Genomic DNA, 22287 nt, shown 5'->3' with positions numbered 1-22287 from the left:
TCCGAGGCACCGCGGGGCTTTGGATAGTTGGTGCCCTTGCACTGTCTGTCCTTGGCACCGCCGGTGCTCGGACCCTAAAAACACTTATTCCTCAGTTGTCCTCAGTCACATACTCTACCTCTAGTTTGCTGAGCCAATAAGTTTCTCAATTTCTGCAAACAGGACTCCAACTAATAATTTGTATGTTGTAAGCTGCAGACTTCAACCACTACAGGATGCAAGTGTTTTTAAACCATAGGGTGATGGTTGGAACTCGCAGTGTCAGTTCGGTCAGTAGGGCCAGTGTCAACTGAGAGCTACCAAGTGTCACACGACTTTGAGACAGGCCATGAAAAGCTGCTTGTTGAGCACCACACAAGATCTCGCTGTACAGACATACCCTCCAAAGGGTTGCTCAGTTGGTGACTGTCAGTGGGAACAACCCTAGCTGGGTGAAACTTGTCTTTGATATCACCACTGACAGTCACCAGAAGTCTAAGAACCTCTCCAAGGAGAAAAGAACCAACAGTGGGAGCAACTGACTACTCAGTGACTGTCCCTTGTAAATCAATGAACAGCTAATGACAACCAGTCTCTGCCGTTGTGTTTGACTATGAGGCAAATACCAGGATCCTTTGAATTCTTGATACAATAATCACATATCTATTCCATCCCAGTTTCTGCATCTCTCTGCAGAGTTCCATGAGACTTGACAAATCTTCTCTCAAAACTTCATAGACAAAGTAAAACTACATGCTTTGTGGCTTGAAGATCGTGGCAGTAATGTCAGTGAAGGAGAGGAGTCACATAACAGTTTTTTCCATTCACCTTTATTCTCGTAGTGTCTGAGGTCTGCTTATCCTGTTTTACAATCTGGCCAAATGCTTCTCATTGATATATATATATATATAGATCTGCTACAACTTTATAACATGGTGACGGAGCTCAGCTTCCAGGGTGACTACCTTAATATAGAGACATTTCTGCTTTTACCCTGGGCTCTCTAAGAGACTCGTGAAGCTTTGCAATTCCCAACTACAGTGCCTTGTGAAAGTATTCGGCCCCCTTGAACTTTTCAACCTTTCGCCACATTTCAGGCTTCAAACATAAAGATATAAAATTTTAATTTTTTGTCAAGAATCAACAACAAGTGGGACACAATCGTGAAGTGGAACGAAATTTATTGGATATTTTAAACTTTTTTAACAAATAAAAACCTGAAAAGTGGGGCGTGCAATATTATTCGACCCCCTTGCATTAATACTTTGTAGCGCCACCTTTTGCTGCAATTACAACTGCAAGTTGCTTGGGGTATGTCTCTATCAGTTTTGCACATCGAGAGACTGAAATTCTTGCCCATTCTTCCTTGCAAAACAGCTCGAGCTCAGTGAGGTTGGATGGAGAGCGTTTGTGAACAGCAGTCTTCAGCTCTGCCCACAGATTCTGGATTGGATTCAGGTCTGGACTTTGACTTGGCCATTCTAACACCTGGATACGTTTATTTGTGAACCATTCCATTGTAGATTTGGCTTTATGTTTTGGATCATTGTCCTGTTGGAAGATAAATCTCCGTCCCAGTCTCAGGTCTTTTGCAGACTCCAACAGGTTTTCTTCCAGAATGCTCCTGTATTTGGCTCCATTCATCTTCCCATCAATTTGAACCATCTTCCCTGTCCCTGCTGAAGAAAAGCAGGCCCAAACCATGAGGCTGCCACCACCATGTTTGACAGTGGGGATGGTGTGTTCAGGGTGATGAGCTGTGTTGCTTTTACGCCAAACATATCGTTTTGCATTGTGGCCAAAAAGTTGGATTTTGGTTTCATCTGACCAGAGCACCTTCTTCCACATGTTTGGTGTGTCTCCCAGGTGGCTTGTGGCAAACTTTAAATGAGACTTTTTATGGATATCTTTGAGAAATGGCTTTTTTCTTGCCACTCTTCCATAAAGGCCAGATTTGTGCAGTGTACGACTGATTGTTGTCCTATGGACAGACTCTCCCACCTCAGCTGTAGATCTCTGCAGTTCATCCAGAGTGATCATGGGCCTCTTGGCTGCATCTCTGATCAGTCTTCTCCTTGTTCGAGGTGAAAGTTTAGAGGGACGGCCGGGTCTTGGTAGATTTGCAGTGGTCTGATACTCCTTCCATTTCAATATGATTGTTTGCACAGTGCTCCTTTAGATGTTTAAAGCTTGGGAAATCTTTTTGTATCCAAATCCGGCTTTAAACTTCTCCACAACAGTATCTCGGACCTGCCTTGTGTGTTCCTTGGTCTTCATGATGCTCTCTGCACTTTAAACAGAAACCTGAGACTATCACAGAGCAGGTGCATTTATACGGAGACTTGATTACACACAGGTGGATTCTATTTATCATCATCAGTCATTTAGGACAACACTGGATCATTCAGAGATCCTCACTGAACTTCTGGAGTGAGTTTGCTGCACTGAAAGTAAAGGGGCCAAATAATATTGCACACCCCACTTTTCAGTTTTTTATTTGTTAAAAAAGTATAAAATATCCAATAAATTTCATTCCATTTCACGATTGTGTCCCAATTGTTGTTGATTCTTGACAAAAATTAAAATTTTATATCTTTATGTTTGAAGCCTGAAATGTGGCGAAAGGTTGAAAAGTTCAAGGGGGCCGAATACTTTCGCAAGGCACTGTAAGTCTTGTCCAGACTTACATGTTCATCTAGCACTGCAGCCTACAGGCAGTCTGGCCACTCTCACTTATCCTACTGAACAAAGAGGTGGTGGGTGAAAAATTAGATCAAGACTTCTAAGATGGACACCAATGGGATGAATTGGGTTTTGACTTTCTATCGTGTTTGGGCAGGTGTGTTTAACATAGCTGAGCCTTGGGAAAACAGTCAACGTCACCATAAGGCATGTGTAGTGGAAGTCTTATCCCCTTTGGAGGCCTCTGGCATAACATTTGTGGTTTGGCTTTGACAGCCATGTGAACATAATTTAGCTGCAATATCTTAAGTAATTACTCAGTCTGACTCAAAGAATTATTTATTATGATTGAAGATTATGTGTAATAAGAAAAATATTTTGTATGCTAATACCAGAATTATGCTTTTTAGCACTTGTTGGAGAATAATAACATTTTCTACAAAATCCGTTTTTTCATTTAGAAATTGTCAATATACTGTATCATCTCAACTTTAGCAACTAAGTACCCAACTTACACCAGTATGTTAAGGCTCTAATCCTAACTAATGATCATATTCATTATGTTTATTTCTGTGTTTTTTTTCTGGCAAATAATAAAAGTCTGGATTAAACTCTGTGTCTGTGAGGTTTCATAGTACACGTGCCAACTTTGTGATGACAAAAAGACACTGTTTTGGACAGTCACTATACTGTGACTGCCGTCTGTTAAAGTTTAAGAACTGTTTCCATCACACATTACAATGATATTAAATAGAGCAAAGCAGCTGATTTGTTTTTTTTATATTAGAGAAGCTGTGCATGCAAATATTGTGAATGTATTATTTACATAAGTCGAAGTCAGATTTAACAATGATTTATGATTAAATAATAATTGACTACATCTCCTTCGTATAAAAATTGTCTGTTCTTTCTTTCATGTTGTCCCATCACTCCTTCCGAAGTGTTTCATCATGTCCATTTATTATGAATATAGAACTGAATTCACTCTCATTAAACTAGTTTTTTTTAGCTTTATTTTTTTTAGAAAAAAGCAATATCTTGCAGCTACTCCCAGTGCACTTAGAAACACACACACGCATGCACACACGCGCATACACACACACACACACACACACACACACACACACACACACACACGTTTGTTTTTCTATACCGGTGGGAACTTACCATTGACTCCCATTCATATCTAACTCCTAACCCTTACCCTAACCCTAACCTTAACCATCACCAAATCAATGCCTAACCCTAAACAAACGTTTTTGCACTTTTACATTTTTTTTTAACAACAATATGGCCAAGAAAACGGTGTTGCCACCCGTGGGGATTTCATTTTAGGTCCCCACCGTAAGACAAGTCCCCACCTTTATAGCAAATAGTCAGGTCAAAGTCCCCACCGGAATAGCAGAAACAAGTACACACACACACACACACACACACACACACACACACACACACACACACACACACACACACACACACACATACTATGTTTTTCTATCATTGTGGGGACATACCGTTGACTCCCATTCATACCTAACCCCTAACCCTTACCCTAACCATAACCTTAACCCAGACCAAAACAATGCCTAACCCTAAAGAAACGTTTTTGCACTTTTACTTTTTTTTCAGTAACAACAACATGGCCAAGAAAATACTGTTTAAACTTGTGGGGACCGAAATGAGGTCCCCACAAGTGACATTGTTTTCGGTTTTCCTACAGTTGTGGGGACATTTGGTCCCCACAAGTATAGCCAGCACCTGACCACACACACACACACACACGCACACAGAAACACATTGCATTTTATGAGCTTGTGTTTATCCTGTGGTCAGACCAGGCTCTTTTTAATGTCCATGAAGCCCAGCGGCACTGCTATTAGCTATAAAGACCAGCATCACAAGAGCACGCATTCATACACACAACACACAGGCATACTAACCTCATAAAGGTAGCATTATGAATGTGAAGGGTGAATGAAATTAGTTTTTTTAGTGACGGTTGTGTGGACCACGCAGGGCCAGTGTTGGAACTGTGAGGCAAGGAATGTAGGGCACGAGGTCTAGGCTGACCCAGTGTTTAGACTCTGTGGTTCAGCATGGTGGGATCAGCAAGCACATTAAAGGGGTATTCTTATAAAAAAAAACAGGTGTGGACTGTCAGCTACTCACCGTATGGAAGTTTGAAAATTGAAAAGTTTGTGACTTGCTCCTTCATGGAGGGAAGTCCGCTTAGATTAAACATTGATATCATACAATTCCAATAGTGCAGTTACACGGCAAAACACAACAGTATCAAAATGCTCAAAGGACTTTTTTTTCTCTATTGTCCATTTGTGTGCTTGTGTGCACATGGGTCAAAATGCCTTTCACAGCTGCCATTCTGAATCCTGGCTGGAAGAACCTCTTCCTCACTCTCCCCCTCTTCCCATAGTGTTATCTATCATCTGCTATCAAATAGAGATCATGATTATAATGGATCTTTGTCAGAAAGATTAGGGAGTTAAGGAGTTTGTGTTAAAGGATGAGTACAGACTGATTTTGTACTTTTTTTTTAAACTCTCAAATATCAATATCTGCATTATCCTAAAAATTCCAATCAATCCTAACATTTGCCTGTTGCTGATTTATACCTGCTATTTTCAACTGTGTTTGCTCATGTTGGTCACAAACATTGAGCTAACCATGCTAGCAACAAATCAAAGTTGTGTATTTCGCAATGTTTCAGCGAAAATATGTTTTTAAGACACCATGGATATACAAATGCACAAAGGACAAGTGAAATTAACACTTTCTATGAAAGAACAGGTTTGGATTTTTTTCAAGTTTGTTAAGTTACTTGCATGTCATGAGTACTTTGAAAGAGGTGGCAATCATGGACTTCATTGTAAAACATGGGAATCAAAAGTTACAACCTGCTTTTAATGCAAACATGACTTCTGACTTCAAGCCAAAGATAATAAGAGGTTTCAGCAATTAGAGCTCCAAAGTTTAGTCTTCATAGTATGTAACAATATAATGGATGGATGGATTTTAATTTCTACAGTATAGGAAGGTGTCATGCCATGACTAGCATGGAGATGAGGACTAAGTACAATGACCTCCTTTACTATAAATGTAGTACGGTATGTGAGTACACCATCAAGAATGAAAAAAATTCTTTTTATCTCTTGTACTTTTTTCTCTGTGAAAATGGGTCACTTGTGTCCTTATGGATCTAAGCAAGCTTCAATCTCATTATAACTTCCATTCAAGTTTATTCGGACTTAGTGTTCGATATCTTCTACAAGTATTTTTTCTATATCTCTCAGGATTAGTATACCTTTTCAAGGCCCTGGTTGTTGAATTCACAGCTCAATGTAGAGGCAAGACGAGGTTGAGTACATTTCATTGTACCCTTTTAACAAGAGAACATTTGTGCAGTTGTGTAAAACATCTACAAAATTCAAGCAAATTTTACAGCAAAATGTACAGACAAGCTCAAATAAGTGATATATTGGATGTAATGTTGCTTCCAGCAACTTCATTAGAAAGCTTCCAAGTGACATCCAGTAGATGCCTGGCTGCTTTGTTTATTATGTTTTTTATTTAGTTTTTTTTTAGCCTTGCCCTACATTGTGTGTGTGTGTGTGTGTGTGTGTGTGTGTGTGTGTGTGTGTGTGTGTGTGTGTGTGTGTGTGTGTGTGGACTGAAGCAGTAAAGAAAGGATTGCTTGAGATGACTGCTAATAGTTCACAGATGAAAGAGAGACTGAGCGGAAAGGTAGCCAAGCAACAGGGGAATGCACACATGTACATTTTGCTCTTCCTCTCCCTTCCGCCTTTCTTTTGGCTTTTCAACCCTGACATATACACACAATACACACACACACCCACACACACACACACACCAGGCACATGCAGAACTCTATCATCATTAAACAGAGCAGAGGAACACATTGTTAAGCTCCTCTCTGCAGTCTCGTCCGCTGGGTCAGGGCTAAAATAGAAGCTGTCCGCAGACTTAGACGATGGCACCTTGAGGGGGGATGTAGGGAGGAGTGGAGAGAGACAGAAAACAAGAGTGAGACAGATGAGGAGGAGGAAGAATGGGTATGTAGAGGTAGGTAGGAGAGAAACTCAGTTCACTGAGAAGAATCCCTTGATGATGCTTGTGTGTGAGAATGGGGCGTGCTGGCCCGCGTACTTGCCCCCAGACTCCTGCAGTAGTTGTTGGAGAGGTATTTTAATAGGCCTGTGTCTCTATAAAGCTGCCTTTGATCATGCACTCAGGCTGCACGTGGAAGTTGATTACGGCGGAAACAGACACCTGGTCACAGTCTAAAGCCTGTCTGTCTGCCTGCAATGCAGTCTGTAAGTATTAAAAGAGTTGGGTTTTGGCTTTGCAATCCTGGGTGTTGGATATTTATGTGCTACAATGACTTTGGCATTAAAGTGCTAGTTTTCTTTACATTTACTTTGATCTGATAAGCAATGTACAATTTATTTTTATGTAGTCTCCTGAAGGCAAAATGCTGCAAATGGGTTCACCAGAGATGGACAGGTCCTAATTAGTTGCTACGTATAAACATATACAGTGCCGTGCAGCAGTACTTGCAGTCATGTTTGTCACGCTTAAAGGCATTATGGAGGATGTTTTTGTTGTTTAATTTGTCTGATTCACATAAAATTAATATACTGGCCTTTAGTGGACTTGTATGTATGGTTTCTAAAAGAATGCAAAAACAAAAGTGATTATTGGCGAGTCACTTGGGCGATGGCGTCAGCTCAAGCAACAAATGGACCTAAAGACAGATGCCTTGGTTGCTAGATTCCTTCTGGACAGGTAAATTGTATTATTTTATTATAGATGGCTTGCAAGCACGTGACTTTAGCGGTGGCATTAACTTCCGGTTAATGAAGTAGTGGTCAGGCCAACCAAAAGGACTGCCGCAGAGCAAGGAAAACGCGACTCTTTTTCAGAGTATTTTCGTGCTTTAGATTCTAATTCTCAAACTCAATACATCGGAAAAACTCAAATTTTGTAATGGCATAGATCCGTATGCGTTATCCACGAAGGATTTGACCTACGAGTTGGAAAAATATCCGCCAGTTCAGTTCCCTGATATCTCAAACTATCTGGTGCTACAAACAAGCTTTTGCACTGCTAAACAAATGAAGGCTTGGAAAAGCATGGATTCATACAATTCCTTTGTTTGTGGATGGGTTAAAGAAGTCGGAGTTAAGATCCTGAAAGACAAATCTTGCATCATAAAAAGCCGTGTAAGTAACGATTTATGTAAACTTGTACTTGTTAGGTGTGTTAGCTCGGTGGATGCTAAAACGTGTTTCTGCTGTTCTTTTCAGGTGAAACATTCGCAATGTTTATCAAAAACACCAACTCATACCTGGTTGTTGATAAAAGAAGATGGAGAAATAACCGCGCACTGCGACTGCATGGCAGGGTAAATAATCCTTCAATGTGACAGTTTTGAGACAGTAAACAAGCTAAAAACAGCGAACGTTAGCTTGTTAAGTGGGTAGTTAGTGTTACCAATCTTTAAAGAACGGGTCTTAAAACCAACACAGAAAGGCTCTAAGCATGTATATCATAATAATTCACTAACCTTTAACGAAGTGATCGCCACAGACTCTGGCATTCTTTGACTCCGCTCCCTTCAAACTTAAGGAAATGTTAGCGAGCCATTTTTCTCTGCGTCTATTCGTAAAATCCTTAGTGCGAGGCCCTTTTTTTAATCTCTTCACGAGGAACCCTGAAGTATCCTTTATCAATTTCGCGATTTGATCGATTAGAACAACCTAAAACACACGCAAAAGGCATTTTTGACCAATGAGTGAACGTTAGCCACGCTCGCTGCAGTCAACAATCAGCTCCGCTGACCACCACTTCATGATATGCATAGGTAATGAAGCGGATGTGACGTCATTTGCAAGCCACCTATACCGCGGCTGTAGGCAACTTCACGAGTCCTACGCAAGTTTCTGGAGGGGGGCGTTTCTTCGTAAATGTTAAGAGGGGGAGGTTAGAGGGGGGTGAGGGAGAGGTTGTATGTGTGCATGCGCATGCTACGTTCAAAGTCGTAGGAAATTAAATCTCCTCTAATGCCTTTAAATATTTCACATCAAACTAATTTTAATATAAGATAAAGATAACCCAAGAAAACGGAAATGCAGTTTTTAAACAATGATTTTATTTTTTGAAGGCAAAATACTGTCCAGCCCATCTTGCGTAATGTGAAAAGTGATTGTCCCCTTAGTTATTAATCTACCAAAGCTGCTACCCAACTGCCAAATTAATTTCACTAGCCGTACCCACATATAATTACTTCCAGGCTTGTTGAATCTAAACGTAACAGAATAGAATCTGTCTGGTTTTGTGAAGTAGCTAAAGGGTCTCAAAAAACATCTCATGATGCCATGTTCTAAAGAGACTCAAGAAGAGATGCAAAACAAAGTCATTGACATTTATCAGTCTGAAGGGCTACAAAGGCATTACTGAGGCTCTGGGACTCCAGAGAACCACAGTGAGACATTATCCACAAATAGAGAAAAATGAAACAGTGGTGAACTATCCCAGGAGTGGCCAACCGAACAACTGACCAACCTGCTCTTGGAACTCGGGCTAGACCCGAATATCCGAATATCCAAATACTTGGTCATGACGGTGGTTAGGGTTAGGGAATATTGTCCACCCCCTCATCCTGACGATGTCGCACGAACAGTATTCGTCTCGTGAATTCGCCCGACGTGTTCCCCCTTCGGGTGTTACCATAGGAACCAATCCTATTATTCACCCCCTCACACCCCCTCACCCCCTTGGACATTACTGAGCAGACCGGTTATTTGGATATTCGTCAATAATCTGGGCCGAATATCGGGAGTCCAGAAAATGCTATTTGGGCCAGCCCTACTTCAAGCACATTGATGTCTAATTCCGGAGGTCACAAAAGAACCCAGACGAACATCAAAAGATCTGCAGACCTCACTGGCTTTAGTTAAGGTCTGTCTACAGTCATGGCCATAAGTTTGGACACAGCATGACTTACTATGTCTGTTTTGATGTCTATTACAGAACATAACTAATATTTTTTGACAGCACCAGTTTAATTAGTCAACAAATCAACAAGGGATATGATATTATCAATAAATTCCAACAATTGGAACAACTTTGTTCCCAAAACATAATATTAGAAGAAAATAACAAAAAAATGCAGTACTTTCACAACCGAATTTGGTAAGAATAACAAAATGACACCAAACTCTTTTGATGTTTTTTTTTAAATATGAAACTTAATATAGTTCTCAGGAGTTGTGTACTGTATTGTAAGTGACAATTTTGTGGTATTTTCTAAGATTCACAAGCGTCATGGTACTTGTGTCCAAACTTATGGCCATGGCTGTACATCATTCCACAATATGGAAGATGCTGAGCAAAAATGGTGTCTGTGAGAGTTGCATGAGGATTTGTCCAGCATTTGCAAAAAAAATATCCAGATGAGCTCAAAGACATGGGTCTGTTACATCTGATGTATAGCTAATGCTGCATTCTGCAAGAACAGCATGATACCAACAGTGAAACATGGTGGTAGTTTGATGGTTTGTGACCTGGACAACTTGTCACAACTGATGGAACAATGAATTCTGCTCTCTATCAGGAAATCCTCCTGGAGAATGTCCACCATCAATTCATGACCTAAAGCTCAACACCAATGGTTTATTCAGCATGACAATGACCCAAAGCACATAAGCAAGTCCATCTCTGATTGGTTCAAAATTAAGGTTCTGAAATAGCTGAGTCAAAATCTGGACTTTAATCTAATTGAGATGCTGTGGCAAGACCTTGAATGGACATTTCATGCTGGAAAACCATCTGGTGTGACCAAATTACAACTAAAGGGTTTGGAAGCAGAATGGTCTAACCCACTTTCTGTAATTTTTAAGAAAAATGGGTTGAAAATTTTATGTTTTCAAGAATGATCTTTCGTTCGAAGTGCATCTGTTCAGTTCAATTCAATTTTATTTATATAGTGCCAATTGCAGGTCAAATTGTCTCAAGACACTTTGCAGAACCCATATGCCTGAACCCCCAGAGCAAGTCCTAAGGTGACAGTGACAAGAAAAAAACTCCCCTTTTCATGGGAAGAAATCTTGAGCTCTTTATATGGGGGGACTCATCTGCCTGCTGGCCGACGGGTTGAAAGCAGCTGTAGCACTATATTTGGATTGCAGGTTAGACCACTTTGCCACTAAAATCTAGACCATAGAATATTACAGAAATGACATTAACCTCAGTTTTGATTTTCTGTGAGTTTGACCACTCTGCTTCTAACCCCCTGAACTGTTCTGCAGAGAACAGTGGGCCAGAATTCCTCTATGGTGAAGTAAAAGATTGATAACAAGTATTTGACTGCAATTGTTGTCTCCAAGGGTGGCCAGTTATTCCTTTCAGGGGGCAATTACTTTTTCACAAGGGTGATTTAGGTTTTCAATATGTCTTTAATTAATCATCATTTACAAACTGCATTTTGTGTTTTGTGGGATCTGTATAATATTAGATAAATATAAATATTAGTTTGATGATCTGGAGCATTTAAGTATAAGAAATATGCAAAAATAGAAGATTTTTGTAGGGAGGCAAATACTTCTCCTCGGTACTGTACATTTCTAGATACCTGCTTTATTTGTCCATGGCAATTTTACTTTTTACCTTACAATATACTACAGCACATATGACAAAACTATCTATCTATCTAGCTGTATGTATTATGAATGTATGTAAATCTACAATGTATCTAAAATGCACATTGAACATGACATGTAAAGTCTGCTAAGTGTAATTCATACTATACATACAAAAAGTAAACCAGTGAATGAATGATGTACAAAGTCAAACATATTCTACAGACACATAGTGACTGCATATTGTATCTCTACTGTCACTGCTTTCTGACAGCATTGCCAGTGAGACAGACAGGCGTGTCTCGGTTCTGGCTGGTCTCCTCACCTCTCTGTCACCACTCCCACGGTGGGAGATGATAGGAGGTGGGCTGAGGATTATTCGGAGCCAGAGTTTAGCCTGGCTTCACTGATTGTGTTGTTTCATGTGTACCCCAAATTGAGCTCATAAAGTTGCCACTCTACAAAGCCCAGCCCCCTGTGGGACATCTGATATTACTGCGTACATGTGTGTAAGCAGGTGGGGGGTATGCATGTGTACAGTACATACGACTCTTGTTTATGTGCGCCTCCATGTTTGCTAATGTGTGTTTATGTGTGCATGCGCACATGTGTACGCGCAGGCCATAATCAGCTCCAGATGATTTTGAGTGTCTGCCAGCACCCCAGAATAGCAGTGCTGGTTTCCCTGCAGCCCTCCAACTGGCCTTGGCAAATATTTTAGCAACTCCGTGTTTACCTTCACACTCCTTCACTCTCACTCCGTCAGAGTGCTCCTCATTCCCTGCACCTCTCTATCAGAAATAATCTGATTTTTACCCCCAGTGGTCAGGAGCACAGAGTAAACTCCTTCATAGTGCCTAAATTGGACAAACTCAACAGCATGCTGGCCACACATGGAAGCCTGAGCGAGGCTCTCCTGCTCTGATCTTGATCTGATCTTGATTTGATGCTATCTTTCATAAAATGAGCAGCTGCACAGTTGGCATTGTTTATCTGCAAAAAAAACAAACTTGGTGATAGTTCCAGACAGCAAGGCATTCCACTACATGATCGACGACATGCTTGTCTTATTAGAGTTCTGCTGAGGCATGACTTGACCTCCTGACAAGCATCCAAAAGTTAAAAGCCAACAGAGAGATTGAATGTCATTATAATACGAACATGGACATTGAAGGGGGTGTTGATAAAGCTGCGTCAAGGTAATAATTCCTCACCGTGGAAACGCTAATCTGTTTTCACAGTGTGTTTCAGAGTGATAAATCCTCTGCTGCTTTCCAGTCCTTAACTCCTGCCTCTGAACTAAAGATGGAAGTCAGAGCTGGTTGAGCGATGTTGCTGTGTTTGTCCGTGCCCTGCTGGTGCCACCTAAACGTTGGACACATTAATCTTTGCTCAGCATTTCGTAAAAAGCAAACATGTTCTTTTCTCCACGTTTTTTCAGTGCCGTCCATCCAAAGGCAGGAGGCGGGGTTACTGCTGGTGTGTGGACAAATACGGGCAGCCTCTGCCAGGCTACGACGGCAGGGAGCGGGGCGAGACGCAGTGCTACAACCTGGAGAGCAAATAAGAGGACGGAGGGACGACGAGTGGACGGAGAGAAGAGGACAGCATAAGGGGAGGAGAAGGGGGAAAGAAAGAAAGAAAGAAAGAAAGAAAGAAAGAAAGAAAGAAAGAAAGAAAGAGAGCTCACTTTGCTCTTGCATGTAGTTTTATGTAAACATTTGAAGGAACTCTGGACCTTTGATTTAAGGTCCCATTTCTGTCGGAGAGCGAGGGAGAGAACAAGGGGGAGGTGAGGGGGAAGGGGTGGAGCACAACCTCCTGTCCATCACAGCTATCTGTCCTGTGCTTTTAGGGAACCTCTGTCCTTTCTTTAAAAAAAGATAAAGCTGAAAGCTTAGACAGAAAGGGAAGAAAGAGAGAATCCTGTCATCTGCACTATTCTTTTAGAGAGAGAGGAAGGAGGGACTTTTCCACTCACTTTAAAGAGGACTTGTTTGTGACTGTGACCCCAAAAAATGCACCAACTTCATTTCTAATGTGTGTGTCCGTCCGTGTGTGTATAACCATGAGTCTGTACGTGTATTTAATGTCTGAGCGCCTGCATAACATACGTGTGCACAGCTGCATGTCTGTGCAAAATGGCGTGTGTGTGCTTTCCCAAAAGTGTTTATTTGTCTAGATACTGTAAATCACTCAGACTGCCCATCCCCAGGCCCTGCTCCATTTAACAATGCAGACAATAACACTCTCTGGCTCAGGGTCCATTTTGAAGTGAAGGATTATGGGATGGCGGGGCTTTGACTTTTTATTCAGCATGATCACCAGCACTGGTCTTTCTTGCTGACTCGAGCTCCTTGTCACTGCTCTGCAGGGCAAAGAGAACAAAGGCAAACCGTGCAGTTACAGTGCCTTAAAAAACAACCTTCTAATCCCTCCCCTCCCCTTCAGCCTCTTCAGTTAACTATCAAAGGAATACTTCACTGAAGATTCACCTTGTTAGTTTCTCGCTTGCACTTTTGTTGAGGACAGTGGTCACAGTTTTAGTGTGGATTCACAGCTACAGTGATTTGAAGCTTCTGAAACCACTTGCGTAGCGTAGTTCACTTTTTTACTGTTGATCCAGCTTTAGTAAAGTTCTTACATGTTAAATAAAATTAAATACTCTGTTTTCCACTAGTGTGGTTAGATCTCACACTCAGCTAAAACCCACACTAGCAACAAACAGAAGTTGTGCAATCATCCCTGCAAATGGAGCAAGCTACAAACTCTTCAGAAATCCCCTCCATGCTCACACATGTGATGTTTGGTACCCGGCAGACTGTTTTTCAGTGGAGTATTCCTTTTAGTTTTAGAGGTCAATTTGCTTAGAATAGGCTGTCTTCTGTCTCCTTCCCACCTCCTGCTGTTCCTGTCCACATCCATGTCTCCCTTTTCTTTGTCTGTGTCTCTGTCCTGCTATCGTTAGCCTTCATCCCCGTCCTTGTCCCTCGTGTGTCACAGCTCTGGTGCAGTTGATATCCTTCAGTCTTTCATTTCACCACCTCTCCCCATCCAAAAGTTGTCCTCATGTCTGTGCCTAACCCTGTCCCTGTCTCCAGCCCTCTGACCCAAACTGTTTGTCCTCACTCCAGCACCCTGCCCATCTCCGGTCCTCTTCCTGTCAGTGGTGCTACCTGGTGTAGGCTTGTTTGAACTGGGTGAGCCAGGTGTGACCGGCTCACCCAACTGCAGGTGCCAGCTGCCCCTATGCTTCAAGCACAAGCACTTAAAGCACTTTAGCTGTGCTGCTACTCGTCAATGCATGCAGTTAAAGACAATTGGACCTATCTGCATCTGCATACCTTTCCTCAGAGGTAATGTCAGATGAAACAACATGATATTGTAGGAAAACAATAATAACCCAGGAAAGAGAAACAAAAATAAGAAAGAAAAAGCTACACCAGGACTTCTGACAGCAAACTTAGCGAACGCCCCTCAGAAATTCTTCATTCAATGCAACTATTTTCTTTTTTGTTGTTGTTTTTGTTTCTTTGAAAAAATGCTTGTATGATCGTATGCCAACAAATCTCCACAAGGTGGACATAGCACCAAATATGCATTCACACAAGTGGTAGGGGGTCTGAGGGAGGAGGCGTGGTCCTCCCCGAGGAGCTTCCTGCCCGATGCTCTCCCATATCCTGTGTAAAGACTTGAAAAGTGAGAGAGTGCTGACAGAGAATGCTTGCCCAGTAGCTTGGTAGCATGAAATCGGCTGTACACTTCCTCTGATAGACAGCAGCAACCTACAACCAGCCTGTTGGTGCTATATCCCATCTATTCAAAGACTTGATGTAAGGGGAGGAACATACATAAAAATATGTTTAAGCTATTCCCTCCCTAATATTTGTAAGTGTGTCTTTTTATATATTATTATTATTATTATTATTATTATTTCCTGGCCAGCTATGTGTCTGACTAGACATCATGTACAGTACTTAAAAATAAAAATTATTTATCTAAGAAAGAATTATAAGCTGATCCAAACTAGGTTTTCTTATGAACAATTCAGTGACTCACCGATTGCACAGCAAAGTCTATAGGATTCAGTGTATTTTGGGGAATATAATCACTAATGAATGTTTTATTTTTTAATGAACCTTTTCCTTCTGTTGCTCAGCAGTGTCGTTGGAAAGCTCAGTGCCCAGCAGGCCACTTCCAGCCTCGAGCAAATCTGTGTCAGTCAGGCACTCAGGTCTCTGGTCATCTTAGTTCACTGCTTCTTAAGGCCAGTGAACCTCTCACTAAGTCACTTCTCTCCATGCACACCCAGCCATCCCGCCTCAGTCTGTTCATGCAGAGCCAGAGTCACATTTCTGTAATGTCACTTTTTATTTTTCCCTGCTGGTCACATTAAGACTCTCTCTGTTCACGGGTAAATGTATTATGTCTTTCATTTCAACTTTATCCTTCAAAGAGTTTTTTGTTTGTTTTGTTTCAAGCTTTTCATGATATTAAACTAGAAATCACACAGCTATTATTTTCTTTGAGAAAGGAAATGATTTTGATTCAAAATATAATTTGTATTTAATGTTTTTTTTTAAATAAAAAGTGAACACATTTTAAGACATTGTCTGCGATTTTTTTTATGACTTGGCATTGTCATCGGCAACTCATAAGTCGATCATCTCGTCTTTATTTCTGCAGGCAATCAGGCAACAAATTTGCTCCCGTTGAAGTCCTTGAATGCAATCAGGCTCCCCTCAGTCTTGGAATGTGTCAATAAGGATAAAGCAAAGGTTCAATTTGTAAAGAATAAAAATAAATCTGGTGGTGCCAGGCAGGCTGGCAGTGGGCATGAGGTTGAATTCCTGTGCCCGACCAAGGCAAACAGAGAGCAGGTCAAAAGGCAGAGCAGGTTTGCATGTCCCGGCGAACTGGCTTAAGTTGGACAAGGACCTCCACTTTAGATCACTGTGATAACACTGCTCACAAACACACTGAATATAGAAAATGTGGTCCAACAGTGCATCTACACACAGAGTTTCACAATCATGTCTTGATGAAACTGTTATGTTTCTCATGTTTTGCCACCTGTGAGTGCACAAAATAAACCTGCCTGAGGTGAAAGAGAGGCCAGGAGCGCATAGCTGAGGTTAATGTTTTTATTAAATATATCAGCTTTTTTCTTACATCTCAATTACAAAAGTGTACATACACACGAGTGAGCGGTTTGTCACTTTGGAATAGACTCACATAAACAATAATTCTCTCTCCAACAGCAGCATGTAGACAGAGCTGAGTCAACACAGTTCACTGCTGGACTCGCTCTTTGTGGTCATGTGTTCTTGGTCAGAGAGAACAGCAACATAAGAGTAAAGTAGCAAGTCTTCTTGTTTGACAGATACATCAACACAACTGACAGCAGACACGTAAATATTGGAGGTAGGTAAATGTAAAAATACCCGTCTGAGAGGCAACGCTGGGAGTCACCGCCTGTCATGCTATCCGCAACCCCATGGAACCATGGGAAATGTTTTCTGAGACTGAGGATTCAAGACTGAGAGTTTTGCATTCACTGACAAAAGCTGATATGTCACATCCGAAAATAAAAGACAATGACATAAAAGAAGACATAACAATGGCAACAAAATAAATCACAAAAACAACATTTAGAAATTATTTCTAAATGGCATTTGGTCACTCAGTGCTTTTGTTCTTGCTTGGTTTGTCTCAAACCAAACCTCCAGACAACTCCTTAAGGGTAGAGCGAGCTCAACTCAGCAGTGGAGTTACTCAGGGCCAAGATACATATTTACACTTTATACACACATAAAAATATTAATATAATAATATCAATACGGCAAAAAAGATATAAATACCCATGAAATAATTACAAATAGAATGCAATAAAATTGAAATAAATAAGGCTGAAAAGTAGAAGTAAATGCATCAATATTAAAATCTCCTTTTCAGAAAAACAAAAATAGATTTTTTTTTCTCTCTTTGGGACGGGTGGGGGGGTGGGGTGGGGGGGCACAGTCCCGCAATGACAGTGTACCTGAATTAAACACCACCATGGACAAGATCAATAAATAAACAGCTATAAAAAGGAAAAATCAGTGGCTTGCTTCTTTTTTGTGAGATCTGCTTCAGTGGTGGATCTCTTTAAGGGCACTCGGCATCTGCAGGCAGGTCGGTCGAACCTAAAATTTTCTTGCCATTCCAGGAATTCACACACCAGCATCGACCTCTCTGTCCATCCAGAGAGGATTCACACTGCAGGGGAGACACAAATCCTCTTATTTAGCTGCTTTCATTTTCAGGGCACTTGTGAGACACACATGTACGGTCATGCAACTGGGTGACATCACACTCAAACAAAACTCTGAGTTGCTGAACAAATCCCTGCATGCAACACACACAATCATTTTAAATCTGTGCTTGACATAATCTTGGTTACACACACACACACACACACACACACACACACACACACACACACACAAATTGTGAGATTCTTTCATGAGTGGAGTCATGAATCCAATTCATACCAACAAAAAAAATCACTCAAAACGCATTTCACTGAAGATACCAACCTGTTTGGGTTTGTAAAGCCCGTGTTTGTCACAGTTGGGGAGGTAGAATCTGGTTAATTTGTCTCCTAATATCTGCTGAGATTTGGCAATCTTCTCCAAGGCTGTCTGCAGCTCCAGGTGGCAGGGCCCCTGCACAGAGGAACCAGGACAGAGAAGGGTTAACCGAGCAGTACCAACTCACAGAAATGATAATCACCACTGTTTTATTATCAGCGAGCACGTGGGCTGACTTTAAAACTTGTAATAACAAGCGTCCCCATACTCTTTCTCTCATCAGCATTTCAAACAGCACACGAGCTCCCCCTTGTGGTGCACCAGTCTTCTCTCAAACCTCCCCTAAAACTTTTAGCAACATATCACACTGAGAATTTCACCAAATGCACACAGTAATACTGGTAGACTGTCTGCGTCTCACCTGCTCCACTAGCTTCTTGCGGATGGCGATGAGTTTGGCTTTCATGCTTTCCTGAGCGTCGGCAGCCGCCCTCGGGTCGAAGGGCTTACTGAGACCGGGGAGGTAGTGGCTGGAGCCGGGGTCCGAGATGATGGCTGCGTTCTCCATCTCCGCCTCTGGCTCTCCCTGATCTGGAGAGAGGGACAGACTGAATGTGACTGAACTGATTGTAAAAGGCTTCAGCTATAACAAGCCATTTGTTTGTATGATTGGGATCATGAGGATTTACTAGATGTGGAGAAACACAGATGTAAAATGTGGAGGTGCTGTGGGCCTACCTTGTGTCTGGGGCTCAGGGGTGGGCTCTGGCTCAGTGCTCTCCGTGCACAAGGCTTGTCCACGGGTGAGGGAGTGTAGCGGCCGGGGGTCGCCGGGTCTCGGGGTGCACCTCAGTCCGGAGCCGCATGGCGCCGTGTAGATCCCACACAGCTCTCCCGCCTTCAGGGCGCAGGCGAGACAGCATCGACAGCCGGGCTCCCGAAGCACCTCGGCGCATCCGGGCGCCACCGCTGGACACTGGCTCTGTTTCTCCGGAGTACACGGGGCGCATCGGATCGGCTCTGGCCCCACCACCGGGGACCCCAGCGTCAGTGTGACCAGCACAGAGCACAGCGCTGCGACCACGACGTGCTTCAAATAAAATCCACCCATGGCCAACATGGTCATCTGGATACTAAATATAGAATGTAGAGCAAGATAGAGAGAATAATTCAAGGTGTACGCAGGATTCCCGCGGTTCTTGCTCAGTTCTGTCTTTCGTTTGATTTTGGGAAAATGTCTCACTGTGCGTTGCGCGCAGCCGTATTTATAGCCGGGTCCTCTGTGAGTGTTTGACGCATCGGCGTTATGAATGATTTCTGAAAAGAAGGTGTAATGATACGATGGGCTCTGATTGGCCCGCACATGTCCGGTCAGGCGGCTCATTTGAATACAACAATCACGTCAATATTTATTTTGGAACAGCCAGTGCCTGCACGTATCGCTGACGAGTGACGACACCAGTGTTTGATGTTGCAATCAAGAGCCCCCCTTTTCTCACCCGGGTGCTGCACTAAACTACTTTGCCCCCAAGTGCCACATTATAATAACAACATACGGGCAGTAAGTTTGGTTCGTGCTGTTTGTTTTCACAAGTTGAATGAGAGTAAGTTGACGCAGTGTCACATGGGAACAGATTTAGGATTTGAGGAGTGAAACAGTTCCTTGTTTTCTGCTCTGCCCTAAATGAGCTCCTCTCTTTTTGAACAACGTTGTCTATTCATGGGAGCCTTCCATTATTTGTGTTCTCTAAAATTCTTACACAACTTTGGGAAGAAAACTAATAATGAGCGCAAATTACGCACGCCCCTGCTGCGCGCAGAGAGCGTGGGCCCGCCGAGAGGCTCTAATTTGACATGAGAAAGCATCCGAGCATTGCAGAGGGATAATAAACTCGAGTTTCAGAAATAGCTGCGCGAATGAGGGTCACCATTTTCGCCAGTGAGAGGAGGGCTCGGGACTCCGTGGTATGTGTCTCTCCCTTGCGCACACACTGAAGCCGGCTTTGGGCTCCGTCCAGGAGATGTCCCGTTGTAATTACCCGTTTCCTGGGGTAATAATAGAGCAGAGCCTGAATCAGGGCTGCCTGACATGACCACGGACACGTCCCTCGCCTCTCACTCTCTGGGGGCTTTCATGGTCCCACGGTGGACAACATGTACGTCTTCACGGCTCGCTGCAAGGCATTTAATGTCCTGTCACTGCTGACCAGTGTGTGATAATGTTCCTTCCATTTGCAAAAGGCCCAAAGAACCCTTCTGATCTCAGTGCACCCCCACAACACCCCGCTGTTTTCTTTTTTCTTCTTTTTATCCCCACACCCCCTTCCATGTTTCTTTTCACATTTTAATGAATTACCACTTAATATCTGACTGTTTCTGATGCAACCTGCAGCCCCGTGTCATTTACTTTCCACGCAACTGCTTTAAAGGATTGCATCATCTGTCAACGGGTGTTAACAGTCGCTCTCTCTCTCATGCCCAGATTATATTCCTGAAAGCCTGGGGCGAAATAAAGCTTTTAGAGTAATCTGATGCGGAGTGAGAGCGTTTTCTGCACCTTGGCACGCTCACATCTTCACTTCTGTGGAGGGGGTTTCAGTCCAGTCACACCTGAAGTGCAGGTTATGCAAGTGAATAACAAAAGTGAAAGCCAAGCATTTAGATAAAATATAAGAGTTTTACATTTCTGTTTCACTACAGGTAACTGGAAAGTATGGGCTTTTATTACATATACAGTTACATTTACTAGTTACTTCCTAGGTGCTGAGTTTTTTTTTTAATTTAATGAAATATAATTCAGTGTATAGCGAATTAAACTCATTAATTTGCTGAAAAGTATCAGTTAAAATGATCCAATATGTAGTGTATGTATGGTATGTTATATTCACCAGTGACTGCTTTTGCTTCTGATGGCTAAATTAGCTGGTCACATAAAACTACGACAACCATTTTGTGATAGTACATTATATCTCTTTATTCGTTGTGTTTGTAAAATGTGGATCAGTAAATATCTGTACCTGTCAGGTAAATGCAGTAGAGTTGTGGCCTTTGAAGTAGAAGTACACACACCAACAAAATCGAAATACTCGAGCAAAGTCATAATACCTTAACATTGTATCAAAGTGCAGTACCACTGTTGCACCTCTGAAAGGGGCTAGTCTGCATATTTGATACTACTGCTGAGAATGCTTGTGCGCTCCTGCGCTTACAAAAGAGAAACTTTACTTGTAATCAAGTAGTTTTATATTAGAGATTTCACAGAAAAAAGGAACTGAAGTTGTAAAAATCCATTTATTCAACTCTTTGTGACAGATTCTTTTATCAGCTCTGTCCAGCTTTTCATCAAAGCTTTGTGGTGTTTACACAGAGTAAAATATTCAAATTGAGACTCTTCTAACTGAGACAAATGGTGCACAATTTTATGCACATTTCACCAAATTCTGTCAGACATTTTCAGAATCTTTGAAATTAAAAAAAAAAGTTTGCACAGGTATCTTCTTGTAAGTACTGGGTGTTTGGGTGGATGATAGGTTCCCTCCAGAGTGTATATTGAGCAGCGTGTTTTAAGTGTTTTAGACTATAACAATGGTATTAATGTGCACACTGCTGCCTCTACTCTTCACCGTATGTTTATCACAGCTCTCTAGATTTTCCATCCAACTCCTTGTCCAGTACACATCACTATGTGCTTTATGATCCAGTTTCTTGACCTTCTTTAAGTCTAAGCAGACAGCAGCACTGGTGTATTTTTATCTACAAAGCAGTACTGGATAAACTTCCTTCTCATTTGTTTAATTTTGTATCACTTGCAAACAGCTGTTATGATTGTCACTCATGTAAATGTCCCCAGGCTTTGTTCTGAACTTAGTAGAACCGCCTTTAGAACACACTCCACCTTCATGATTTTGTGTCCCCAGGAGAGTTCAAAGCCCCGATCAAAAGATGTGTAACTGAAGAGTGCAACTGCTGTTCCTGAACTGGATTTAGCTTTGTGCATCTTTCAACTCTGGGTTGTTTTTAATGTGCTTTACTTCTGTCTTATGACAGTTGGTGCCATGCTTGATTTTCTATTCTTTTGGAACCTTATAATGGTGAACCTTATTGGCCAATCTCCCTCAAAACAAAGATTTTAATTTCCAAGTGCTCAAATGAAAGTCAAAAAATATATGCTTTTGTGGCTTTGATTATTGAGTTTACAGTGGACGCAGTGGGGTTTTAGGGGTTAAAAGGAAAGAGGCTGCTTTTCATCCACTCCCCAATAAAACATGTGATCTTTGTACATGTGCCGTTTAAACAGTATGTCCTACAGGAAGTCCAAATGCTGTTTGTTTTTTCTCACTCTCACTGAATAGAAAGTCCTTCAATGCATAACAACAAGA

At 41.9% G+C, this 22287-nt stretch overlaps 2 protein-coding genes across 2 annotated transcripts in view; one reads left to right on the top strand and one right to left on the bottom strand.

The window, feature by feature from the left end:
* igfbp3 (insulin-like growth factor binding protein 3) overlaps positions 1–15941 on the top strand; it is a 29229-nt gene extending 13288 nt beyond the window's left edge. The window contains exon 4 of the mRNA XM_022200741.2: positions 12778–15941. Within this exon, the coding sequence (XP_022056433.1) occupies positions 12778–12903 (126 nt within the window). The 3' untranslated portion in view covers positions 12904–15941. The remainder of the gene's footprint in view (positions 1–12777) is intronic.
* A 525-nt stretch (positions 15942–16466) lies between these two features.
* On the bottom strand, positions 16467–19167 carry igfbp1a (insulin-like growth factor binding protein 1a). Its single transcript, XM_022200740.2, has 4 exons — positions 18647–19167; positions 18330–18499; positions 17915–18043; positions 16467–17594 (listed from the first exon to the last, which is right to left on the bottom strand). Exons 1-4 carry the CDS (start codon positions 19032–19034, stop codon positions 17484–17486), a joined length of 798 nt encoding a protein of 265 aa, XP_022056432.1. The 5' UTR covers positions 19035–19167; the 3' UTR covers positions 16467–17483.
* Between the last annotated feature and the right edge of the window lie 3120 nt (positions 19168–22287).

This window comes from Acanthochromis polyacanthus, chromosome 4 (assembly GCF_021347895.1).
Source record: "Acanthochromis polyacanthus isolate Apoly-LR-REF ecotype Palm Island chromosome 4, KAUST_Apoly_ChrSc, whole genome shotgun sequence".
NCBI lineage: Eukaryota > Metazoa > Chordata > Actinopteri > Pomacentridae > Acanthochromis > Acanthochromis polyacanthus.
Note: the sequence above shows the minus strand (reverse complement) of the source record. Positions and strands in the feature narration are given on the sequence as shown.

What these genes read in the sequence shown, in the direction of transcription:
- igfbp1a (XM_022200740.2), bottom strand. Translation starts at nt 19,034, where the DNA reads ATGACCATGTTGGCCATGGGTGGATTTTATTTGAAGCACGTCGTGGTC. An exon ending in CCCTGAGCCCCAGACACAAG is followed by an intron (nt 18,500 to 18,646) that starts GTAGGCCCACAG and finishes CCCTCTCTCCAG; the next exon opens with ATCAGGGAGAGCCAGAGGCG. An exon ending in GCAAGAAGCTAGTGGAGCAG is followed by an intron (nt 18,044 to 18,329) that starts GTGAGACGCAGA and finishes TCCTCTGTGCAG; the next exon opens with GGGCCCTGCCACCTGGAGCT.